Source organism: Echiichthys vipera, assembly GCF_963691815.1.
Source record: "Echiichthys vipera genome assembly, chromosome: 7".
NCBI classification, from domain to species: Eukaryota; Metazoa; Chordata; class Actinopteri; order Perciformes; family Trachinidae; genus Echiichthys; species Echiichthys vipera.
The window spans coordinates 8,795,460-8,818,820 of record NC_139832.1 but is presented as its reverse complement, the minus strand read 5'-3'; the positions used below and the strand labels follow the sequence as shown (position 1 = coordinate 8,818,820).

The following is a 23,361-nucleotide window of genomic DNA, read 5'->3' as shown; positions in this document are numbered from 1 at the left end:
AGAAAGAGCATTAGAGGAGAAGTTTGTGCCACGATGGAGAGAGCACTGAAGCGTTAAAGACGGAGATGTCCCACTGCACACAACCTCACGGGTCCACGTGTGTCTGCTCTCTTGAGAGCGGACGGTGTTCCTAACCGTAGATTTGTGTAAAGTAAGAACTGAGCTTAGTTTGCTGTAAAAGCATAACTGAGTGTATGCAGCTAAGGATGCTCACCACAAAAAGGATGGAAATATCACTCTCTCTTTTGAAACTTTTATCAAGCTCCCACTAGTAAAATGGGCATAAATCCACAGCTCCGGGAGTGCTGCTCTTGCACTGAGACTCTCTCACACACACACACACACACACACACACACACACACACACACACACACACACACACACACACACACACACACACACACACACACACACACACACACACACACACACACACACACACACACACACACACACACACACACACACACACACACACACACACACACACACACACACACACACACACACACACACACACACACAAAATCACACTTTCATAGTTTTGACATGGAAGAGAGCCTGATCGCTGGGTTCCTGCATTATAGAAGAGATACCTTAAAGTAAATTATTCACGCAGAGCTCTGAGCTAAGTGGTGTTACGCAACAAAGTAGAAACCAGCCTGAGACTGGGAGTCTGAACGGGACAAAAGATGCAGTCACAGGTTTTCCTCTGAACTTAATGGAGTGACCATGGTGTCCATTTTTGTTTGTCACTCTCTGGCTGATGGAGGAAAATAGATGCTTGTTTGATTGAGAAAAAAACAGAATGCCCGGAAAAAAATAAAATATATTTGCTTCTTGTTACAACAGTCACAAAAAGAAATAGAGAATATCAACTAAATTATGATCCTACTAAACTGTTTAACAAAGATGCAAAATACGAAAGCAAGCAAGATAAGATGTCCTGTCTATGTACAGTTTGAAATCTGTCAGTCGCCTTATGCAAACACTTTCGGTATAGTACCTTTAGAACCGTAGGTAACCCATACGGACATGTGCCTTAACATCAGATCTGTTGTGCGTTTCCACCGCAGATGGTACTCTTAAATGTAGATGGGGTTATTACCAGATGGTGAGAGTCGTGGACAGCCATGTGTTGAGACATGAGCTGAAAAACCTTTTAATTCCCCACTGCTCCATCCAGCTCTCGCTCTTCACTGACGATGCAGAGGAACATTTGCACCAATCACAGACTTTTGGTATCAGATCAGTGTGCTAGGTACATCAACAGAGGGGGAACGAAATGGAGCGGTTCAATTGGAACCATCCACAACTTTTGACACTGAAAATGCAAAAATAACCGTTCAAATGTTTCACAAACTGAAGTCAACTTGAGTGCCCGGTGGAAATTTCTTGCTCCTTCTTTTTAAAATCATTGTCTGTGCTGTCACCAAGAACGATTTTGCTTAAGGATTCTTACAAAACGTTCCTGAGTACTGACAAGAACATCCGTCTTACCTGCCGTCGTGGAGGTAGATCTGTGGAGGGGGACCAGAGGGCTGGGTGACCGGGCTCTGCTGGGTTCCAGCTGGTGCGGGCTGGGAGGCTGCTGGTGCAGGAGGGCCAGTCGCTGTTTGGTTTGTCTGAGCTGGTGTCTGGCCAGGCTGGGCAGGTATTTGACCTGTCTGAGTGGCCGTTTGGCCGGGCTGGGTGCCTCCTTGGCCTGGCTGGGCTACAGGACTGGGCTGGGTCTGGGGGCTGTGTTTCTGGGTCATAGGGCTCTGCTTCTCTGAGCTGGGGCCAGAGTGTGAACCTGTGATGGACAGAAGGTGAGACAAGATTTCACCTGGGTGGAAAACATTTCTGAACTCTGAGGAGGAGGATTTCTAACAAATGCTCAGGATGAACACGACTGCTGTACTGTTGTTGACTTTTCTGAAACTGAATTATCTTCTGTATCACCTGAAGGCGCCTTGTAACCTTTACTCTTGCTATAACGCTCCAAATGAGAAAACTCTAAAATGTCTCAACGTCTTGAGACCAGGCTGTGGTTCTGGCTGAAATGTCAAGATCATGTTCAAGAGTTACCAAACCAGTAAGGGAGCACCAGTCCTCCTAACCTTGTGCTCCTTTCTGGCTTAGTATATGGGAAACTGCCTTTTTACGTCAGAGGACTGACGCATTTTTGTGTGTATGGACTTTCTTGGCCAAGTAAAATGAAATATAATCATATAAGACAAAGCATACTGAGTTTTCTTCTATAAAGGGGAAAACTAATCAAGCTGCAAAACTGAAAAAACAAAATGTGGCTTCGCCCAAACACTCACCCTCCTCCGGTATGATGTGCAGTGTGACTGTTAGCCCAGCATCTTTAATGAGCTTGACAATGTCTGCGTGCGGCATGCTGATGATGGACTGTCCGTTCACAGCCAGGATCCGGTCGCCCACCTTCAGCTTCCCACATCGGTCCGCAGGGCTGCCCTCGATGATACGTCCTATTTTATGGGGCACAGCTGGAAATAGGCAATAACAAGGTGGTTGTCAACGTCAATTTTAAAGATAGATGTCGAAACAACACTGAAAAAACTCAATTTTGAAGTGGAAATAATAACATTAAGAACAGTAATCCAACATGAGCCTCGGCTGCCATGAAACCGTTTCTTTTTAAAATTACACTTCCAAACATTGTTATTCCTCATGAAGCACTATCACTGAACAGAAATACTGACATTGTTCAAGTCTGCCAAGAAATGTCATTTTAAAAATGCAACAAAAGAACATCTCAACAAGACAGGATTGTGAGTGTCAGCCTTTAACAACACTTTTCACACGCAGTAGAAAAACACAGAAAACTGAAAATTTCCACTTCAATATGAAACATTTCTGGACCCTCAAGCAGAGAAAATCCTGAGGGACTGCTGAACATGCAACGTCACATCAAATCAAATCATCAAATCAACCTTTATTTATACGGCGCTTTTCATACAGAAAGTATCGCAAAGTGCCTTACAGAGATGTACAGAAAAAGAGAAACATCAAATACACATCTTGAACTAATGTTTGATATTATAATATAACTGTACTGTATATTAGACCCACTCTTGGGGTATGCAGTATCCCATAGTCAGGTGTATGCAGAAACATAAGAGGACATATTTATATAAAGTTCTTCAGTTTACAGTCAGACAACGCTTTACAGATCTCAGTTCCCTTAAGTATGAAGCTCTTTTAATTCTACCTTGGCATGAAATTTAAGACCAAAATAACTTGAACCTAATGGTGAAGTCATCAGAACTGTGACATTAAATATTTAGACATTATAAGTGAAACAAATCTATCTTTCCAAGAACAGGTTAGTAATGTCATTAGCAATAAAAATGTAAAATCTGAATCATTTTAAGAGCACCTTTTGTTTGTTACCCCCATTTGTCCTGCTGCATAACTCTTTGCAGATAAAAAGCCTGTAAAAATAACATTTTCTCAACTTTGATAACTTCCCATTTTACTTTGATGTATGACCGATGTTTAAAATTATTCATAATCTGTGACCCCCTGCTTTTAGAGGATGCCTGCCCTATCCTGGCAGTGCCCGTAGGACTAGAGCATCTAAAAGGGGTGACTGGGTAACGCGGTTCAGAGGGACAGCCTTTGATCATTTCTCCAAAGACACTCTCAAGCTTTGGCTAAAGTAAGCACAGAAGTGTCACCACCAACGATCGCCTTGTATTTATTGTACTAATCTTGCTGATTCTATTTACTCTCTCACCATGATGGATTATTTTTATGTATTGTGCTGTTTAATGTAATGTATTTGTGTAGTTTTGCGGTTGTTTTTTTGTCTACCTGCCCAGATGTAAATTAGTTGGTGGCTAATTTAGGTGCAATTACTTTTAATTGTAATACATTAAATTATATTAGTTAAAAAAACAGGTCAAAGTCAGTTTGACTTCAGCAATAAAAAGTTATGAAGATATAAAGAGGAGGAGTGCTAAAATGGTCTTATGAGAGTTAACATTACTGTGCACACTTTCTTGTCTGCACCTACAGTATGTCACTTATCCAGTGCTACTCTGATCACCTGGCGGCCTTGATTTACCTTGGAGCTGTCATTGGTTTGTTGTCATTTATTATATACTTTTTTAATTCTAGTGAAGCAGTGTGTTTACCTTGGAATTTTTCGGTTATAACTTATCGAACACAAAGCTAAGTCTAATCGCACTTTTTTTATTATTTGAAAGTTCTGGAGCTATTGTTGGACGGGATGAAACATTACTCAAGCAAATGAATTAAGGGACATGAAGCCTACTGGTTATTAGTGAATCAGATATAATGGATATTATAATTCTGACTTGTTTCTTGAAAAAAATCTGATATCTTGGAAAGACATTTAACATGATTTTAAATATATTTTAAATTATTATTCAAGTTAAAGACAGTAGAACCCCATAAACAATCACTCTAGGACAGTCACCTCCCTAAGGATCTTTAGTCTTCAGGATTTGCAAACCACCACTTGCGTTCAGTAACAACCTTTAGGGCTCCAGACAGAAACAACTCACTGATGACGGTGGCGTTCTCCGGTCTGTTGAGGGAGCTGATGATGACGAAGCCGAAGCCCTCATTCTCTTTGCGGTGAATGACCACATCACTTGTTTGCAGGGCGGATCCCTCAGGAGGAGAGGTGGCAGCTGGGACACTGACCGCTGGAGGTCCTGAAGCTGAGGCTGCATCGCTACGTGGAGAGCTGTGCTGCGTCGACACAGAGCCGGGGCTGCGGCCATTCACAGGACACAGTTCACCTGGAGGAGAGGAAACAAGAGAGGGGACAAGATGAGTCAAAGCAGCAGCTCTTTCTGTAAAACATGACCAATTTACTCTCAGTAGCCATTCATTTTAAGGTGTGTTTTAATATAAAACAGCTTAAGATGTACTGCAACCACTGGAGAGAGTTCTGCAACATGTATTGCATGCAGCAAAGCACTCTGCCGCCCGCAGGGACCCTCTGTCAAAGTCAAATTTAGCTTGTCTGGTTGACAGATATGATTCTTGTGTATGGACATGTCCTTGCAACTGCACTAAAGTAAGAAAGACACAAACCACAGAGCCTAAGGGTGTAATCACTGCATGCAATACAGTATATAATATATATATATGAAAAAGGACAAGGTATTAAATACTTCCAAAAGTTAAGCGAAATTTAATGATCTCCCCTAAATATCCAAAACACACTGGCTGGTCACTGAACACCTCCAGTCTCATGTTGGTTTACATGTCAACCAGCCACAGTGAACACAGCTGTGCTCAAGAGTGCGCACCAATGTTTTTGGCTGCTCTGAATCCACCGTCTGTTCAAATTGCAGCATCAGTGATACACACGTGAAATATAAACCAGCGTGTTTGTGCTCATCACATCTGGTCGGATGTTTTTCAGGCCACAGGATCAGACTTTAACTCTGACCCAACAAGTTATTATTGTGTTTTTTGGTCAAATCGCACAGACGCTCGGGGGTGGCAATTCTATGCATTGCACATTGTCTGTGGCACATGGAGTTAATACTGAAAATACAGAGAAAAAGTGGGTGAGAGGTACACGCTGATCCTGCAGGCAGATTGTCAGCGTGTGGGTCCTCTCCAAGTTTTCTTTTTTTTTATGCCAGTGAAATGTGCAGCACATTCTCCAGTCTTGGTAAAGTGTGAAAGAAACAAACGAAACAAAAGCAAAAAAATAAAACATGTCCTCACCAGGGGTTTGCACTCTCCTTCTCACAGTCAAGCTGACTTGACCGTTGCGAGCGGCTGCATGCATCAAGTCTATTACGTATTTGTGTGGTTTCCCAGCAACCACATTTTTATCCACAGAAATGAGCTCATCTCCAGGTCGAAGCCGCCCATCACGCTCAGCAGGAGTGTTTTCTATTATAGCGCCAATAACAATCTGTTCAAAGACAATCAATATTAGCAGCATAGATGAAGGTAAAGAGGATGCAACAGAGACATAGTGGAATCACTCAGTAATTGCTTTATCCAGGTTGGAAATTAGTTTAGGGTCATGGTAACATTTTTACACCTTTCTTCCGTACCACAGTTTGCATGCTGCTTTACACATGGACAAGTTAGCAAGGCGTTACTTCAGTATGGGAGGTACTGAGCAGTGAGTACAGTAGTGCTTCTGTGTAAGTGTGTGTATGTTGGTCAAATGTGTGTGACTGGATGAAGCATGAGATGAGGTGAGGTGCGGATCAGACGAGGTTGGCATGTATGAGGTTAAATATGTGTGTGGTCCAGCCCGTCCCATACGAGCCTTGTCACGGGCGTCCGGACTCACAGCCTGCACGGCCTCGTCTCCCCCCAGGATGCGGAAGCCAAACCCGGTCTTCTCTCTCAGCAGGTGCACCTCCACCTCTTCATACTCTGGACCTGAGACACAAATATTGACATTAATGGTTGACTCTTTCATTAACTTCAAATCACCATATTATAGACAGTTAACAGTCACGCAATTTTTCCATCTCCCAGTCAGACTTACGTCGGCTCTCGTAGATAGCCCTCGACTTCTCGTAAAGGTCGTAGGGGTCGGGTTTGTTAAGATCGAAGCCCTCGGTCGAGTCGGGCACGGACGTGCGGTGCTGTGGCTGGTTCGGGAAGGGCGTGCTGGGTGGCAAAACTGGGCCAGACAGGTTTGCTTGGGGGCTGCCATGTGGGTCCCACTGGTCAGGCAACTACAAGGAAGATAACAATAACAGATGTTTGATTTAAGAAATAGGGCCATACTTTTGTGGTGATCCAACGACCAGCACAGGCAGCACTCCAAGGATCATTTGCTATTTTCCTCATCTCGAAGTTTACTGTGACAGTAGAAATGTAACCGTTGAGAGGTTCATTCAAATTAGGCAGCGCAAAGCAGCCGTTTTTTGGTATTTTGTTGGGAGTAGAGACATTGTGCAGAGAACCACAGGAAAACATCTTCTTTATGTCACAAAATCCTGCTCGTGCAACCACATTCTGTTAAACTCAGATTTTAGCTGAGCGCAGAGACACTTTTCCCCTTCAACAGATGAATGTGTAAAACTCTGCACACAACATAATTCTGCACAGTGAAGCTCAGCTCACACTGCTGTGTGAGGTAAACAATAACCAGAACACAATTTGGAGGGATGTGCCAGACCTATTTGACTGCTTGTGTTTCTTAGGAAACATGTTACTGTGGGATTGATACTTTTAGAAAGTTGGCATGTCATGGATTTGACTTTTTCAATTATCTATAGTCACACACAGTCCACTCATGACAGATACGCAATGCTGGCAACATCACGTGTTACTGCACAACACTGGCAAGAGCAAACAACATAGCAACAAACAGCATAAATACCATACAGCACTGACCTCCAGTTCTTATATAAATATGACTATTATTAGCATGTGTGTAGAAAACAACACAGCAACACTACACAACAGCAGCTATGATGCCAATAAGACCACTGAGGATTCAACGTGTAAACGAAAGTGTGGTCACAGCAGTAAATCAAACAGTATATCAGCTTTCATGTAAACACTGCAGTCGGGTGAAATGAAATAATGTAACGTTTTGTTTTTGTTTTTGTTTTTGTTTTGTTGCATTTATTACGAATATTTCTCCAAAAAATAATAATACACACATATGTGTACATACACATATATGCACATACATATCTACAACAGTAGATATGTAGTAGATAGATTCATCATGATATAAATATTGGAAAAGGTGTGGGAAGAAGTTAAACTTATAAACTCCCACCCCTTATCCTTTTTTATAACTTACAACAAAAATAGAAATGAGCTTCCTAGCCCAACAGATCATTTATATAAAAAAAAAAATAGAAAATGCTTTGCTGAGTGCTAAGCAAAAAATATATATATATATATATATTTGCATATGATATCCTCAACACACAATAGAGTAACACACATATAGCTGTACGTGTGTTTACCAAAAAATGAATACGTGATTCAGATACACACAGAAAGATATAGAGAAAAACTATCCACCCCCATACTTTACCTATCACACCCCATTATACCACTTAGTGGTCCTGAGTAACTTCATCCCTGTACCTTGTACAGATCACATCCTTATACCTCAGTTTAAACTGTTTTATTCTGTTTTATGTTAATGATCAAACCTTGACACATATACAGGCTTCATGTTTCCGTTGAGTAAATATTATTATTATGAAAGATGTTAAAAGATGTCAAAATATCAGGTAACTGAAAATATATTGTCATGTAAGGGTGTAAGTTCAATGCTTTAGTCATTTCATTCATTTTTTCAGAATATTCTGTCTGATACCATGAATGAATGAATGCCGATTGTATAAGCAGAAGCAGCTGCAGTTTACATATTAAGCTGAAGAGCTTTTCCCCCAGCTGGTGGGGTCTGAGATCCGATGTGATCAAACCAACAAACAGGTCACGACAACACCTTTGAGGCAAAGAGCCCAGACGACAGACTGATACTACACGCTTCAGTCTTACCTCTCTGCTTCAACAAACTAAGAGACGCATGTTTTTCTCTCTCACACACACACACACACACACACACACACACACACACACACACACACACACACACACACACACACACACACACACACACACACACACACACACACACACACACACACACACACACACACACACACACACACACACACACACACACACACACACACACACACACACACATTTGGTTAAATTATCGTACCTGTTTGGAGGCCTTCCACGGAGAGATGTGGCCTGAGGAAAGAAGGAGAGAGAAGAGTTTACAGAAAGCAGACTCAGATAATTTGTCCAATTCTTACGTAACTTCAAAACACAGACAATTTCAACTATACAGACAAAAACAACTTTAATACAAAGGTTTTAATGAGTTATTGGATATAAATATTAAATCGTCTTCCCCTTAACGCGCGAAACAAAATCTCCGTTTGCCGATTTCATATTCCTCTGTTTTGACTTTGTTTGTGTAACTCTTCCTAAACGAGTTTGGTTGTTGCGTTTGTTTTCAACATAATTACATCATTGGCTGCAGGCGAAAGCACAGACCCCCTAACACACACACACACACACACACACACACACAACACACACACACACACACACACACACACACACACACACACACACACACACACACACACACACACACACACACACACACACACACACACACACACACACACACACACACACACACACACTCACGCACAGTTTGCTCTGCAAGTCACATTTGATCTGCATGTAGGAAGCAGGGAGCACTTTACATCACAGCAACAATCTCATCAACACAGTTCCCCTGTGACACCACTGAATCAAAGACGTACAGCAGATTTATGCTGCTGAGACCCAAATACATACATTTACACATGGGGGGAGATTACATGCAATGGCTGCTTTGTATAAACATGCAGTTTGAATCTTCACACATGTGGATAGAAACACATAAATGCACTCATGAAGCTCACTAGACCCCTGCAGCATAACCGATGAATCCTTTAACAGACGTGGGAGATGGTAAAGGATTCTTTAATATAATCTTTAAGAAATGTCGCAGGGCACCGGATGAAATAGATTTATGGAATTGCTCTCCTACAACCACCTGCTTTTTAGATGTATGAGATGAAGGCCAGAGCACTTAGCGGCGGAGCAGAATGACAGAATTTTCTATCAAAATAAGTGAGCGAGGGGATATTTGAGAGGAAATGAAATACAATAGATTCACTGCCAGTCCATGTGAAGACAAAATGAAAATTTAAATGCATTCATTTCTGCCGTTCCTTACACGTTTATCTTTTTCTCCCCCACATTTTCCAACCCCAGCCCTCCTTCATTCGCCCAAGTAAAGCATTATTTCTGTGTGGAAATCGTTCCCACTTTGAAAATAAATGTCCCTGCTGTGTCTTTGCGCCTGGGGGGGGGACCATAAGAATATGAGGAAAAGAGAAATTAAAAACCCTCCCTGTACATTAAATGCATAAACACAAACATGAATAGAGGTTTAAGGAGAACTGTCTGTGGTGCTGAAAATGCTTCGGCACAGTGGCAGCAGCATAGGGACGGCTCTGTGGGAGGCTGGGACTATTAACCACGTTCTGCGGGGAATACGGGCCTTCAGGGAAGCTTTTATGGAATTCTAATAACTCACTCAGGAAACTTTCCTTTATGACCCACTGAGGGAAATGAGTGTGAGCTACAAGGCAATTGTCCACTCATATTAAAGAGGAGCGTCATCCTCATGGAGACATTTAAGCTTAATTTAAATGCTAATTCAATTCATCGGCATATGTGCTGGATGTGTGGCGGACTCGTATGAATGCTGATGAATTACACATAAATGATTGGTGGAGACGCTTCACGTGGTCTCTCTCTGGAGTCGGTGGTCAGGCAGTCTGGCAGGCCGGCCTCTCAGACTAGCCTGCTGAGATCTGGATGGCCTTCAGATCAGCCTGACTGGCTTGTGCAGCCTGACACCTTTTTTTTTTTGCACAGCCATGATCTGCATCCTCATTGGTGCTGCAAAATGTCTCTAGTCTGTGGTTGGCTCCGCTTCAAACTGGGATGTCAGGGGACGGAGCTGTGAACACGACCAGAGCTCAGTGGAACTCTGGCAGAGTGCCCACGCTACAGCAGTCAGACAGAGACAAACACAAACACACACACTCACACATGCAGCGAAAAGTCTAACACTCTCTCTGTTCCACACAAAGCATTGATGCTCTCAGTCTCTCATCTGAAATTATGTGTGCAAGCTAAATTCCATTGATGTTCTGTGCCGAAATTCAATGCCGGTGAACACAAACATGCTTTAACATTACTGACATTTTGCACATCTGAGTCACTGTAAAGGACCTTGTCCTTTCTTTCCCCCTGCAGCGAGGAGAGCGACTCACACAGAGTCAGAGAAGTTCCGGGTGTGTCAGGCTGATGATAGTCCCCGTGGGGTCGTTGGCTTGAGTTGTTTGATAGAAACTGGTGAGGTTGAAGGGGATGGCGTCTTTGGGGGAAGGGAAGTCATTTGGCACATTCAGCTCAGCATTTTTTACCAGCTGTGTGTATGTGTGTAAATTTCAATATAGATCTGTGTATACACACGCAATGATGCATTAATCTGTGTGCAGCAATCTCATTTGTATACTACATTTCAGCATCCTTTTTAAATGGCATATCTGACAGTGAACCATGAGTGTATGTCTTTGCAAAGGTTAACCACCAGGTGGCAGATGCTGGCTTTGCCTGGTCATAAGATCCTCAACTGCTCAGCAGCACATTTGATCTCAGCTGCTCACGCACACATTCATGCATGCAGTCACATACACAATCAGAGCTTTTCTATTGCTGCTAGAGTCATTTGTGCACAGACAAAGTAGAATTAATTCACATTCAACTAATCAACTGGCTGAGTATAATTCACTGAACAACATACGCTACACAATCTATTCACTATTATGAGGCGACAGTTCATCCAATGGTAATAACGTATTGTTAAGACTGAAGACAATAGGACTAGCATAAAATCAGCAAACCACCCAGTTGTGCTTACATCAGATAGTTTAATGAATAATAATTCCTGTCACACTTTAAGTAATTAAACCTGAGATGCATATAAGACTGATTGTTTTCATCTCTAATTAAGATAATCCATGAAAATGGATCGATGCAAAAGAGAGCACATCTATAATTCCCCTTTATTGTTCTGTTATCATCTTAGAAAAGAATGCAAATTACCTCTTCCGTCCTGGCAATTTATCTCCAGACAAACGACTAAATGAGCATGAAAATATCTGCTGGGTGGCACATCACACGCACACAGTGAACTTATGAACGCTGTCTCCTGAAATGATCAGAAGAGTCTTTTTTTTTTTGACTCGCTTAACTGTCGCCTGTTGAACAGTGCCATACAGTTAATCATCGTGGGATTATGTGTGTGTGTGTGTGTGTGTGTGTGTGTGTGAGTGAGTGTGTGTTCGTCACATGGCCGGGCCAGGGCTCAGTGGTATACGCAGCCCAGGGAAATTATCAATTCAAATTTTGACCCTGTGACCAGAACACCTTTTAGAGAATTAGTGCAAGAGTGCATGTCAAACAAAAAAAGCTTTCACTGTGCAATTTAATTTCCTCGCAGGTGGCCAATCTCGTAGAAAATAGCATATGAGGGAAATGGCCACACTCCATGTTGTTCTGGGAAAATATCACAAGGGCTCTGCACTTCAAACTTCCCCACCATGTAATTCCCTGATTTTTCTTTCCTGCTACGTTATAACTCCATTGACTGTCACTGACTTATTTTCTCAGACTGACGGCATGTGGCCATCTCCTTCTCTCACTTCAAGAGGAAGGTACAATGCTGGACGAGTGCAGGAAATGAATGATGAAGTAATATGTAATGATGAAATTAATTGTGTGGAGCAGCTCATTACAAAGCACAGCTTGTAAGAGGGATTTAACGTGACAGATAGTGTGAAACAACAGTCTAAATATACAGTCAGCCTACAATAAAAATCAGTATGTTATGTTTGATTATAATTCAAGTGGATAGAGGAGGAAACATTGAGCCTCATGCAGCAACTCCAGACGTACCAAGTATTTTTAACCATCCAAATCTGCTCATAGCCAGGCGAACTGAGTGATGAATCCCACTCAATCGACGTTAACTCCCCCTAAACACTATATAAGAGCAGTGGTAAAGGATGGTTTTTACTCCACTACATTTATTCCATAACTTTAATTGCTGTTCACTTTGCAGGACAATACAAAATATTACCAAAGCATTAATTATGTTGTATTATTTATAGGTTCAGATAAGATTCTACTGATCCCCAGGGAGGGGTTACGAGCTAACCTTAAAACGTAGTTCACCTTTGCATTCATGCATTAATAAAATAATATTACTCTGAAATGGGCCATTGCTGCAGAATGACTACTTTTATGTTTAATTAATACTTTTGTTCCTTTACTTTCAGAAAATATTGGAATACATACGGAGTATTTCAACACTGTGGTATTCCTACTTTTACTGAAGTACAGGATCTAAAGGAGTGCTTCTTCCACCTCTATATGAGGGCAGGTGTTGTGCCGTGTGCAAACACACAAGAACTGGAGAGAAGTCGCCAGAAAAAGGCCGTAAGAGGAAGAACTTCAGCAGGAGAGAAATTGATGTGTTAAATTAACTTAAACAAAGTAAACCTACTGGTACTGAGTATTGGTGTTACAGGAAAATCATACGTTAATAAAACATAAAATAATAATTTCTTTATTTCTCAAATTTAAAACAAATTTCAAGTTATTTATTTCGCATGAACAACAACATCAAGAGGCAGTCGTTGGCATGATAAATCTATGACTTTCAGCTCCCTCCAACAGTGCTCATTAAATATGAATTAAAAAAGAAAATCACGAGTAAAAGCAAAATGAGAATCTAAGACGTAATAGTACAGCTGAAAAATCTGAACATAAAATCTAAATAAAGTCATATATACATGCACATGTATGTAGATTATTATTTAGTCAATAGTATTAAAATTACAAGTAAACAGAATGTAAACAGGTATGTAGTAAATGTATATGCATTTGTATAAACAGTGAGTAAGAATATATATATATAAGGTGTCAGTGTAATGAAAAAGGGACATTTGATAAGCTTGAACTTATGTTTCGTTGTGTTGGACGAAAAATTTGTGGACTTAAAACAAGACGCTCTAGCCCTTAGAAAATGTTTTCTTACCTAAGAGAAAGTAAGCAAAAGTAAGCAAAAGTTGGTGAACCCCAGAAACCAAGTGGATACTAAAGACAATAAGGACAAATCTTGGATATGAACAAAGAGAAGATTTGTTCAGATATCACTTCTTACATGAGGCCGACTGTGAGACACACAGACACTATGCTGGTGGTCAGTCACACACGTGAATCATAACTGACCAGAGAATCAAAATATAGTTGAGCATTTCAAGATTGCAACATTGAAAATCATAATTTGGATTTTGTTATATATTTTTTGGTTAAATTCCCCTGAAGTCAGCATCAAATTTTTGTTCTGCTATCTCCGTTATCTGTTTTGTGATCAGTTTAAAGAAATAAAAACAAGCAACAGAGTTTTTTTCTATTATCCCAGAACGACATGCCGGTGTAGCCAGACCACACTCTGACAAAAACACAGCACTGTGGCGTTAAGTCTGGCATCAAAATTGACCATTTATGAATCCAGAGCACAGTGAAAATGCTGTTTGTATAATCACAGTAATTTCAGAGTGCTCAGAGTACAGTCAGTACAGGTAGCCTCTAACATCGAGCCAATCAGTTCAGCCTGTTTGCCAGCTAGAAGACAGTCATTTCTGTCTCAAAAACACATTCAAATAAAATAACTGCATTTATTTTGAAGATGAAAAGCCCCAGTGGAAAAGAAACCACTTCCCAGTAGCAATGAGCAACGTTGATGTTGGTGTTGTACTGCACCTAACCAAACTTTAAATGGTAAATGGACTTTTACTTATATAGCGTCCTTTCTAGTCTTCTGACTACTCAAGGCGCTTTCACACTACTTGTCACATTCACCCGTTCACACAGACATTCACTCTGATGGCAGTGGACATCTACAGACCATCTGATCTAATGATTCACACCACATTTACACACCCAGGCACAGCACGGGGAGCAAGCCGGGGCTCAGTGTCTCGCCCAAACACTTAGACATGGTCCACATGGGGGAGCTGGAAATCAAACCAGCGTTCTCTCGAATGGAGGACCATCCACTCTTTCACTGAGCCACAGTCGCTCAGTCGCCCCTTTAGCTGCCGATTTGTTCAATCCAGTAGAAAAGGTTGACGACATGTTGCAGCTGCATTTAGAAAACACGACCGCTTACACTGTTCTTTAATATTTCTGTGTATTCTGAACATTAGTTATTATATATGAAATACATTAAACTAAATGTTGTAGCTCATTTCATTTCTGTTCCTTCTACTATCTCAGAATATGTCCTGTGGCTGTTTGCTTCTGCAACGATCTAATCTCCCCAAGGGGAACATTTAAGTTTCGTATGTTTCTGAACCAACAAACAAAAAATATTGGGCTGTGAAGGAAAACACTTTATTTCACAAAATAAAATAAAAAATGTCCCCATTTTTGCACCAGATATGTTTTTCTTCTACCTCCTAAACTCCAAAAATAAAATCTCATCTTTGATTTGAATGTGTTCAAAAATAGAGCGGGTCTCGAAATGATCATAATCAAAATCTCTCTTGCTCTCTTTCAGCTCTCACTGTCAACTCTACTTGACTCTTCTCTGTAAAGCTGCAGCTGCGGATGAAGATGCACAGTAACGTGATATTTGTGCATCTCAATCAGAAGACGGCTTTTATTTAACTGGGCAATCGCTCTTGCACTGAACCCTTCTTCATCTTTGCTAAACTTATCTCTGTCTTTAAAAGGCACCAAAGGCCACTTGGTGATTTTATATTAATTGTTCTGTACTCATTGTACTTCTGCTGACAACAATAGATCAATGACCAGGAATTAAAAATCCTTTACTTTAAATCTGTACCATCTGGTTTATCTGGCACTAGTTTCCTTGTCCTTAAAACTGTATTAAAAGGAAGTAAACTAATTAGCAAGCAGTCAAACAGAAAAGAAACGATTTCTTCTCTCACCTGTCGCTCCTCTCTGTATAAGCAGAGTCGCCTCAGCTCCCACAGGACACTCTTTGAGCATCTCCACCACTCGTCCATGTCCAGCTGCAGCCACTGGCTGCTGGTTCACCTCCAGGATCAGGTCTCCCTCTATCAGCCCCGACGCTCCCTGTGAGCCTGGCTCCAGCACCTGCACCACAACAACACACCCGCCATCACACAATCTGACTAGCTGTGATTGGATTTTGTGGTAGCTTTCAATTAACACTTCCCACATTTAAGTAAACAAGTTATTAAACAACAGTTTCCGCGTCCTTTCACCAGTTGATGACTCTGTTATTGTTAGTCTTCTCAGTGCTGATGAAAATGATCATGGCCTGGTAGTAGATGACTTTGTACTCCAGCATGGGGAAGCATTCTTGCAACTAAACTTGGCAAAGACGGAGGCCGTGCTCAACAATTTATAGAGAAAGCCCTCTGCTACTCAGAGCACGGCCATCAAGGGGCAGGTTGTACAGTGGAAGTTGTTTGGTAGCCTGATTGATAACAAATTGAATTTTAACTCCAACACAGAGATGCTTTGCAAAAAAGACCCAGCAAATAATTGTCCTGCCTTAGGAAACGGTTAAAAACAAGACCCTCAGGACCCTCTCTTACAAGGAGTCTGTTTTTTTCCGTCATCTGCTGGTATTTCAGTCTCACTGTCAAAGCCAAAACTGCTCTAAAATAGTGAGAGTCAGCAGTAAAATCCTGGTTGTACAGCAAAGTAATCTACCTGACTTGTATAACAGACAGGTGGTGCATGAGGCTAAATCCATTTTATCAGTCAATCAGAGTTTCAGGTCCTATCTTCTGGCTCCAGGTTCAGATTTCCCACGGTAAAGTCAAACAGATATAAATATTCATTCCCAACACCATTTTCCTTCTGAACTCAGGCCAGTGCAGGGGGGCAGTGATGATGATGATAATGTGTTGGTGATGAAGATGGGGATTTTGATTGTGACATTTTAAAGGCTGGCTAACCGTGTCGGTATGTTGGTGCATGATGACATTTTGATTTTGTCTATAATCGATGACACCGTCGGCTATTGTTGTTATTGTTATCAATCTATTTATTTCTATTAGTGATGCTGATCTTGTAACCAATGTCCTGAAAGTCAGGCCTCATATTATTATTATTATTGTATGGAATTTTATGATGGGATTTTTTCAATATTTTTTATGTTTTTTGCTTTTTTTTCATGCCTTTATTTAGATAGGAAAGCTCCAGTTTTGGGGAGAAAGAGATTGAGAGATGGGGCGACATGCAGCAAAGGGCCGCAGGTCGAGTCGAACCCTGTCTGCTGCAGCGAGGACTTTTAGCCTCTGCATATGGGGCGCCTGCTCTAACCACTGAGCCACCAGGCACCCCGGAAAGGTCAATATTTTATCCGCTTGTAAATCTTTATCTTGCTGTAAAACCCATGGTTCTTCGGGGTCAATTATACATGAACACAGAACTTCTAATGTCTATCATAATAAATAAAATTGTCTAAAACCCTGTTTTTTTAGTCTAAACATGGTTTATTTTTTGTATTCTGTATTTTGTATTTTCATTATTCTCTTAATGCTGCAAAATAAAAATCCTTACAACCCCTAAAATCAAATCTGTCTAAAAATCTACCAGTGGGATGAGATTATTTTGTCTGTTTCCAAAATTTAAGGTTTGCAGGACCACCCGCTCGCACTATTTTTTACTTCAAGACGTTGGCATGGAGAGTGTGTGACAAAAATTCTTCAAACAATAAAAAATGCAGCAGGAACAAGTGGATTTACCAAACTAACTCCTCGAGCAGATTCTTTGACTTGTTGAAAGAATGCTTAAACCTTGAACACTGAACATAAAACAAATTACTTGTTCACACAGATGTTTTGTTTCTTTATAGCGCAGCTGTTTGACTGTATGAATACAACAGGGAGGAACATTGTCGCAACTCACCTTCTCACATTTCTCTATTCCTTAGAGCCAAGTTTTCTGTTGCCTCTTTAGAAGAGTTTAGCCTTTCATTCATTCGGCATTACTGTGTCAGTAGAAAATCTCACTTTATTCTTCTCATCTCAATCTCTGGCGTTGACTGAATTAATTTACCTTGACCTACTGTTTTAACTCTCCCTCAAGTTTAATGAGTAACTGAACACGATTACTGAGTTTAGCTGACTGTGCTTTCACTCTTGAAAGAACACATTTACTTCCTTAAACACAGTTAAATTCAAACAAAATATCAGTTTTGAACCCTTTCATTACGGGACTATGGTCTGCTGAGTGAATTAAGAAAAGTACAGATGATCATTATACCTCACCTGTTTTACTCGCTGACCAGTGGGACTGTCCGCAATGGTGAACCCAAATCCCTCTGCCCCTTTCACCATAGTAACTGTCAGAAGCTCTGCTCCCTGTGCTGTTGCCCCAGTGACTCCTGTAGTCCCAGAGGAGGCCATGGACACGTTGTCATCGTGGGGCGTGTGTGCCGATGCCGAACCGGGTGTGGTGGGTGGCAGGGATGAGCCGTCCAGATGTGTGTCCCCGGGGTGAGAGGCTCCGGCCTGGGCCAGAGCCTGAGGAGGCAGCTGGGAGCTCAATGACAGATACTCCAGGTAGGGGTCGTAGCTGCTGCGGCCGTTCACCACCAGGGGGCGGTGCTCGAGGCCGATGGGTGTCAGGGAGGTGCTCGCTGCACCACTCGGGTCCTCGGGGTCAAAGGGCAGAGGATAGCCTCGACAGAGCACGAGGGTCACGCTCTGACCGATCGGCACCGACTGAAAAAGCTTCACCACATCGGCGTGTGTGGTGCCGAGCACGCAGATGTCATTAATGTAGACGATGACATCACCTGAGGAGGAAGGACACAACAGCTTCAGTCACACTGCAGAATATTACATATTACTAGACCAGGGGTCTCTGTGGTTCATGTGTGAACATACTGTGCTGCAGAAACACAACTTGTCACTGTCTGCTGCCATATATATGAAATCTCAGTGGTATCAGGACATGCTGTAATAACACAGAAGAAGCACTCTGTCCCTCTCCTGTGTCACATAGGGATATATAATATCAGTTTCTATAAGTGGATGTGTGAGACAACGATGTGAGGAAGAGACAGGGGCAGTGTCTGGGTGTGTCTCTGTGGATATGACAATCAACTAGTGCTCACTGGCATTTACACACTTTTATCATGAAAATCTCAAACATGGATGTACACAGTCACTAGTAGCTTATGCATGATGCGTTATGATGTTCCCTGTTGACCAAAATGCAAATCCTGAACCATGGTTTAAAATCTTGTGTTGAAAAGTTGTCTTTGTCAGGTCTCCTCCGAACTGCCTGGCAGGGCCTATACTATCGAATTTTCTCGCTTCACTGCCTTTTATATTCATGTTCACCTTACCAGTTGGGTCAATGAAATTTTTCCTGCGAAAGAGGTGAGAAATGTTCACAAATGCGACACAAGATACTCTGTCATCTCTGCTGTAGTTGGAATGTGCGGAAAGTTATGACTTTAAAGTCACAGCCCCATGACAAATGCAGCTGCCTCAAATCCTCTATTTCACACTTCTGGAAGCACACATGCAGACAGACACGCACACTCCCGTGAGCATGTGCACGCACATAAACACACACCATACATGTCACATGCAAAATCACACACGATCCCTAAGAGCAATGCCGCACAGCTCAAATAGGCCAGCTAATCTCAGCCAGTGAGTGCCTGTGTGTGAGTCTGACTGTGTGCATGCGTGAGTGTGAATGTGTGCGCACATGGATGTGTGTGTGCGAAAGGCTCTGGCAATGTCACAGAGCGGAGAGGAGCAAGTTGGAGAGGGAGAAATCAGAACAGAAAGAGCTGACAGACCAGGATAGAGGGATGAAGAGAGAAAAACTAGAGAGGTAGAAAGAGAAAACGGATGAAAAATACACTGAGGCTGAAAGCAGAGGAGAAGTGTCAGATGACATGGTTAGATAAGAAAGCATAATAAAAAGTGAACCAGAGAGACAAAGAGGGGGATGGAGATAAAATAGAAAGAGATGGATTCCAGATAAAAGAGAAACTGATAGGCAGAGGGAGAGATATAAAAGCAGGAGCCGAGAGTAGGAAGGAGGATTCCCAACTCTGAAACAAGCTCTAAATGAGCAGTTTACGCACCAACCATGCCGGCAAGAGTCCAGCTCTCTGCTTGAGAGCAGAGCACACATGAAGCCTCATATGGCAGCTCCTTCTCTGAGCCTGTGACCAGCCCGCTACATCTCTACTTACATCAGCTCTTTAAGATTAGGCCACTCCTGAAATTTGTTTCTCTAAAAGCTCAAACTTCAATCTATATTTATAACCTTGACGCAGGACTGTCGATCAGTACAGACTCAAGTGCACTTCTTTGAATTCTTGCACTTGTCTTGGTCTCGTGCCTGGTTGGACTCGTCTATTGAGAACTGTCCCAGGATCCGTTCCTGGCTGCTGTTTCGGGATCAGTCGTACAGAACGTTGCCGAAATTCTACGCATTGATTAGTTTGATCTTAGATGATGGACCAATCTGGTTTCTAGATCTGTCCTAACTCTTTAATCGAGAGATGTTCCAATAACATTTTGTTCCTTCCCAATACTGTTTCCGGGACCTGAACTTAAGTATTGACTACAACCAAGTACTGATCTGATACCAGTGTGTGACAAAATGTATATTTTAACAGCTGTATAACTATTGACTCTGTATGGATATGACATGATTGTTGGACCTGGCTGCTTTGTAAAACATCAACAAATACATACAGATAACAGAAATGTATTTGTTATGTAGTTTGACCGTCAGTCACGAAGGAAAAATAACATAAATAAACTACTTCAAAAGTAGGGTTTTTTTCAAAGCTAAATTAGGTGGTATCAGAAAGGTGCATAGTTACAGATACCAGCATTTTAGGTAGTATTGGAGGCATTTCCGATACTGTTATATTAGCATTGGAAAGACATTACTGCTTATGTGATCTTGGACTTGACCTGCACTTGATTCATTTGTTCTTCTTGACTACAGCTCTGCCTCGATGACCCTAAAAATCGACTCTCCATAAGACTGTAAACTGATGCTTCCATTCAAAACAACATGCAGTAAATAAGCAGTATTCTGATATAATGATAACGAATGAGAACACACTGGCTGTTCCACATATAGCGGGGTCTTTCTGACCACTAAGTAAGCCAAGGAGAGACTGAATTACTGCGTGTGCCTGTTACAGATTCTTGGTTTTATGATTCAAAGCACAATCGCAAAAATGGGATAATTTCATGGCCTACGTATGACTGATTTTTGATAATCCTGTGACCACTGGAGCGAGTAAAGTGATATTGCAGCTGCATTGCCGCTGTAATGCAGAAATTAATCTCCTAATGAAGTAGGTGTTGTGTGGGCCGTTGTCAGTTCTAGCCAGTCAAATCAGTCCCTCTCTTTTCCATTAAAAGCAGAACGTTATAGTGCATTCACAGAGGACAGTGCGTGTGCTGAGAGGAAGTCCTTGTCTGGGACACACAGTGCTACAGGCACGAAATAGGACACCCCAAATATGCCTCGAAGGGGCCAACAATGTTCCCTTTTAAGATAAATTGATATTTATGGAGATATGAAAAACTCTACCACTGAGTTATTCATTTCTAATATGTGCTTCAACATGTTTTGGATTTCACTGCAACTTGGTTCACAGCGTTCATTATACAACTTAGAAGAAGCTCAACTGCTGTGCTTGAGTTGTATTTGTTAAAGTTTCACTTATGCAGCTAAAGACAAAATGCTGGCAACAAAAATGAATCATGAGGAATATTAAAAAGAGGCACGGACCCTCATGAAGTTGGGCCATGGACCAAACTACAGTATTGAATTAATAAAGGGAGCTTTCTTTTCTCTACAGAGCAAGTTTTCTATGCTGTATAAGTTCATCAATATGTGTCAGGATTAAGGGAAGAGTAGCCTGTGCTTATTTGGATGGAAATCTGGATGTTTACAAGTAGGGCTGCCCCCAAATAGTTTACCAAGCAGTGGTCGACCAAAAGATCATTAGCAGACCAAAATTGAATTGGTCAATAAAACATTTGGAGCCTGTCTTGTCAAAATTAAGTGAAAATCTATGTGACTGGCGGCTGGTTTTGACCCTAACATGCTGGAGGGCTTTTAATTTGAAGAGCAAGATACAGGAAGTTGTGAAACACTCACTGTCAGTGTTTTTTCTTTTTACATGGCAGGTCCTTTGGCTGTACATTGCCGTTAGGCAGTTAATAATTAAAAGCCAATCATGTCTGGAAAGACGTCTAAAATATGGGATCACTTTGAAAACAGCAAGAATGACCCGGAGAAGGTCACATGCAAACTTTGCAAAGAAAAACTATCACTAATCCACAACGAACATGACCTACCACCTTAACATGTAAGGAACGTTAGCCTAACCTAGCTATATGCGTCGATTAGTCGACTAATCGCTCTAAATGACGACCAAGAAGACATCCGAACTACAAAAACATCCCCCAGTGGTTTATTACTGCTTTCCCTGTCAGTCACTAGAACCACAAAATCCACATTTGGTGAAGCTGAGGTTGTACAAACAAATATGGACAACCAGTGTCAATCAAACAAAACATTATTGTTATAAACCCTTAGTATACCTTCAATGGCACCGAGAGATTGACTTCTGAGACACTCATGGAAAAATATTGATTTTTTAAATCGAACTCATCATCAAATCACTGAAGACAAAACCTCAAAGATACAAACGTAGACTGTGGATGTGATCTTGGAGGTTCATGTGGGGGATCTTTGTCAACTAAAGCTGTAGAAGGAACTAAATCACCAGTGCTTATGCTAAGACATGCTCTGAGTTGGCAGAGGCAAAAATGTTCTTCTGGCCTTTTAGGTAAGAGAGATGTTGACAGAAATGACCCAACAGAAAGGTAAAAAACTGCATAAATGGAACTGAAACTCTGCCAGCAACAAAGTCTTCGCTCTTGATCTGCTTTGGCAGGAAATTAAGGTCCATAATGTCGAGGTGTCAGAATAATGGGCTGTGCTTAAGCATTTCTATAAACACAGTATTACCATATCAGTGGTGACAGCAGGGAACGCTTGTCGTTTGTTTAAGCCTCAATTTATCTCTCAACCATTTTTTACATTTTTTCGCTGACACACATAATTACCTGTGTCCATCTTTCCGTCCTGAGCAGCGGGTCCGTCAGGTATGACACTCTTCACTTGCAGGAACTCATCAGGCTCGTCGCCGCCGATGATCGTGAAGCCGAATCCCATGTTGCTCTTCTGCAGGGCTGTCGACAGGAAGTTCCCCTTCAGCTGGGTTGGGTCCCTCGTGAACAGTGGCTTCTCTGTAGGGACAGAAGGTTTTAAACCTTAATATTTCAAAGCACATGTACATCTGTTTTGTTATTTTTGCTTAAAATGAAAGTCTAACATGATGTTTTCAGTGCTAAATGAACCTATTTTGTTTTTGTTTTTAACATTAAGGCATCATTAAAGACGAGATGACTCATTGGAGACATGCAGTCTTCACTGAGATGAAGCAGCACATTATGTACTGGTCTAGTATGTCCTCATACTCAGATTAGCCCACCAGGGGCCTCAAGGCGACCGTGTTCTCTGTCCCCCGCACTGCCGACAATCTCCACTCGACCCTGTACATTGTGCATCTGCCCGGACAT

At 41.6% G+C, this 23,361-nt stretch overlaps 1 protein-coding gene across 1 annotated transcript in view; it reads right to left on the bottom strand.

The window, feature by feature from the left end:
- LOC310949731 (membrane-associated guanylate kinase, WW and PDZ domain-containing protein 2-like) overlaps positions 1-23,361 on the bottom strand; it is a gene marked incomplete at its 5' end in the record, with an annotated part of 86,875 nt that overhangs the window by 3,413 nt on the left and 60,101 nt on the right. The window contains 10 exons of the mRNA XM_083917260.1: positions 1,502-1,796; positions 2,311-2,496; positions 4,543-4,782; positions 5,726-5,918; positions 6,285-6,400; positions 6,510-6,702; positions 8,727-8,758; positions 15,664-15,832; positions 17,983-18,512; positions 22,846-23,028. Of these exons, the coding sequence (XP_083773386.1) occupies positions 1,502-1,796; positions 2,311-2,496; positions 4,543-4,782; positions 5,726-5,918; positions 6,285-6,400; positions 6,510-6,702; positions 8,727-8,758; positions 15,664-15,832; positions 17,983-18,512; positions 22,846-23,028 (2,137 nt within the window). The remainder of the gene's footprint in view (positions 1-1,501; positions 1,797-2,310; positions 2,497-4,542; positions 4,783-5,725; positions 5,919-6,284; positions 6,401-6,509; positions 6,703-8,726; positions 8,759-15,663; positions 15,833-17,982; positions 18,513-22,845; positions 23,029-23,361) is intronic.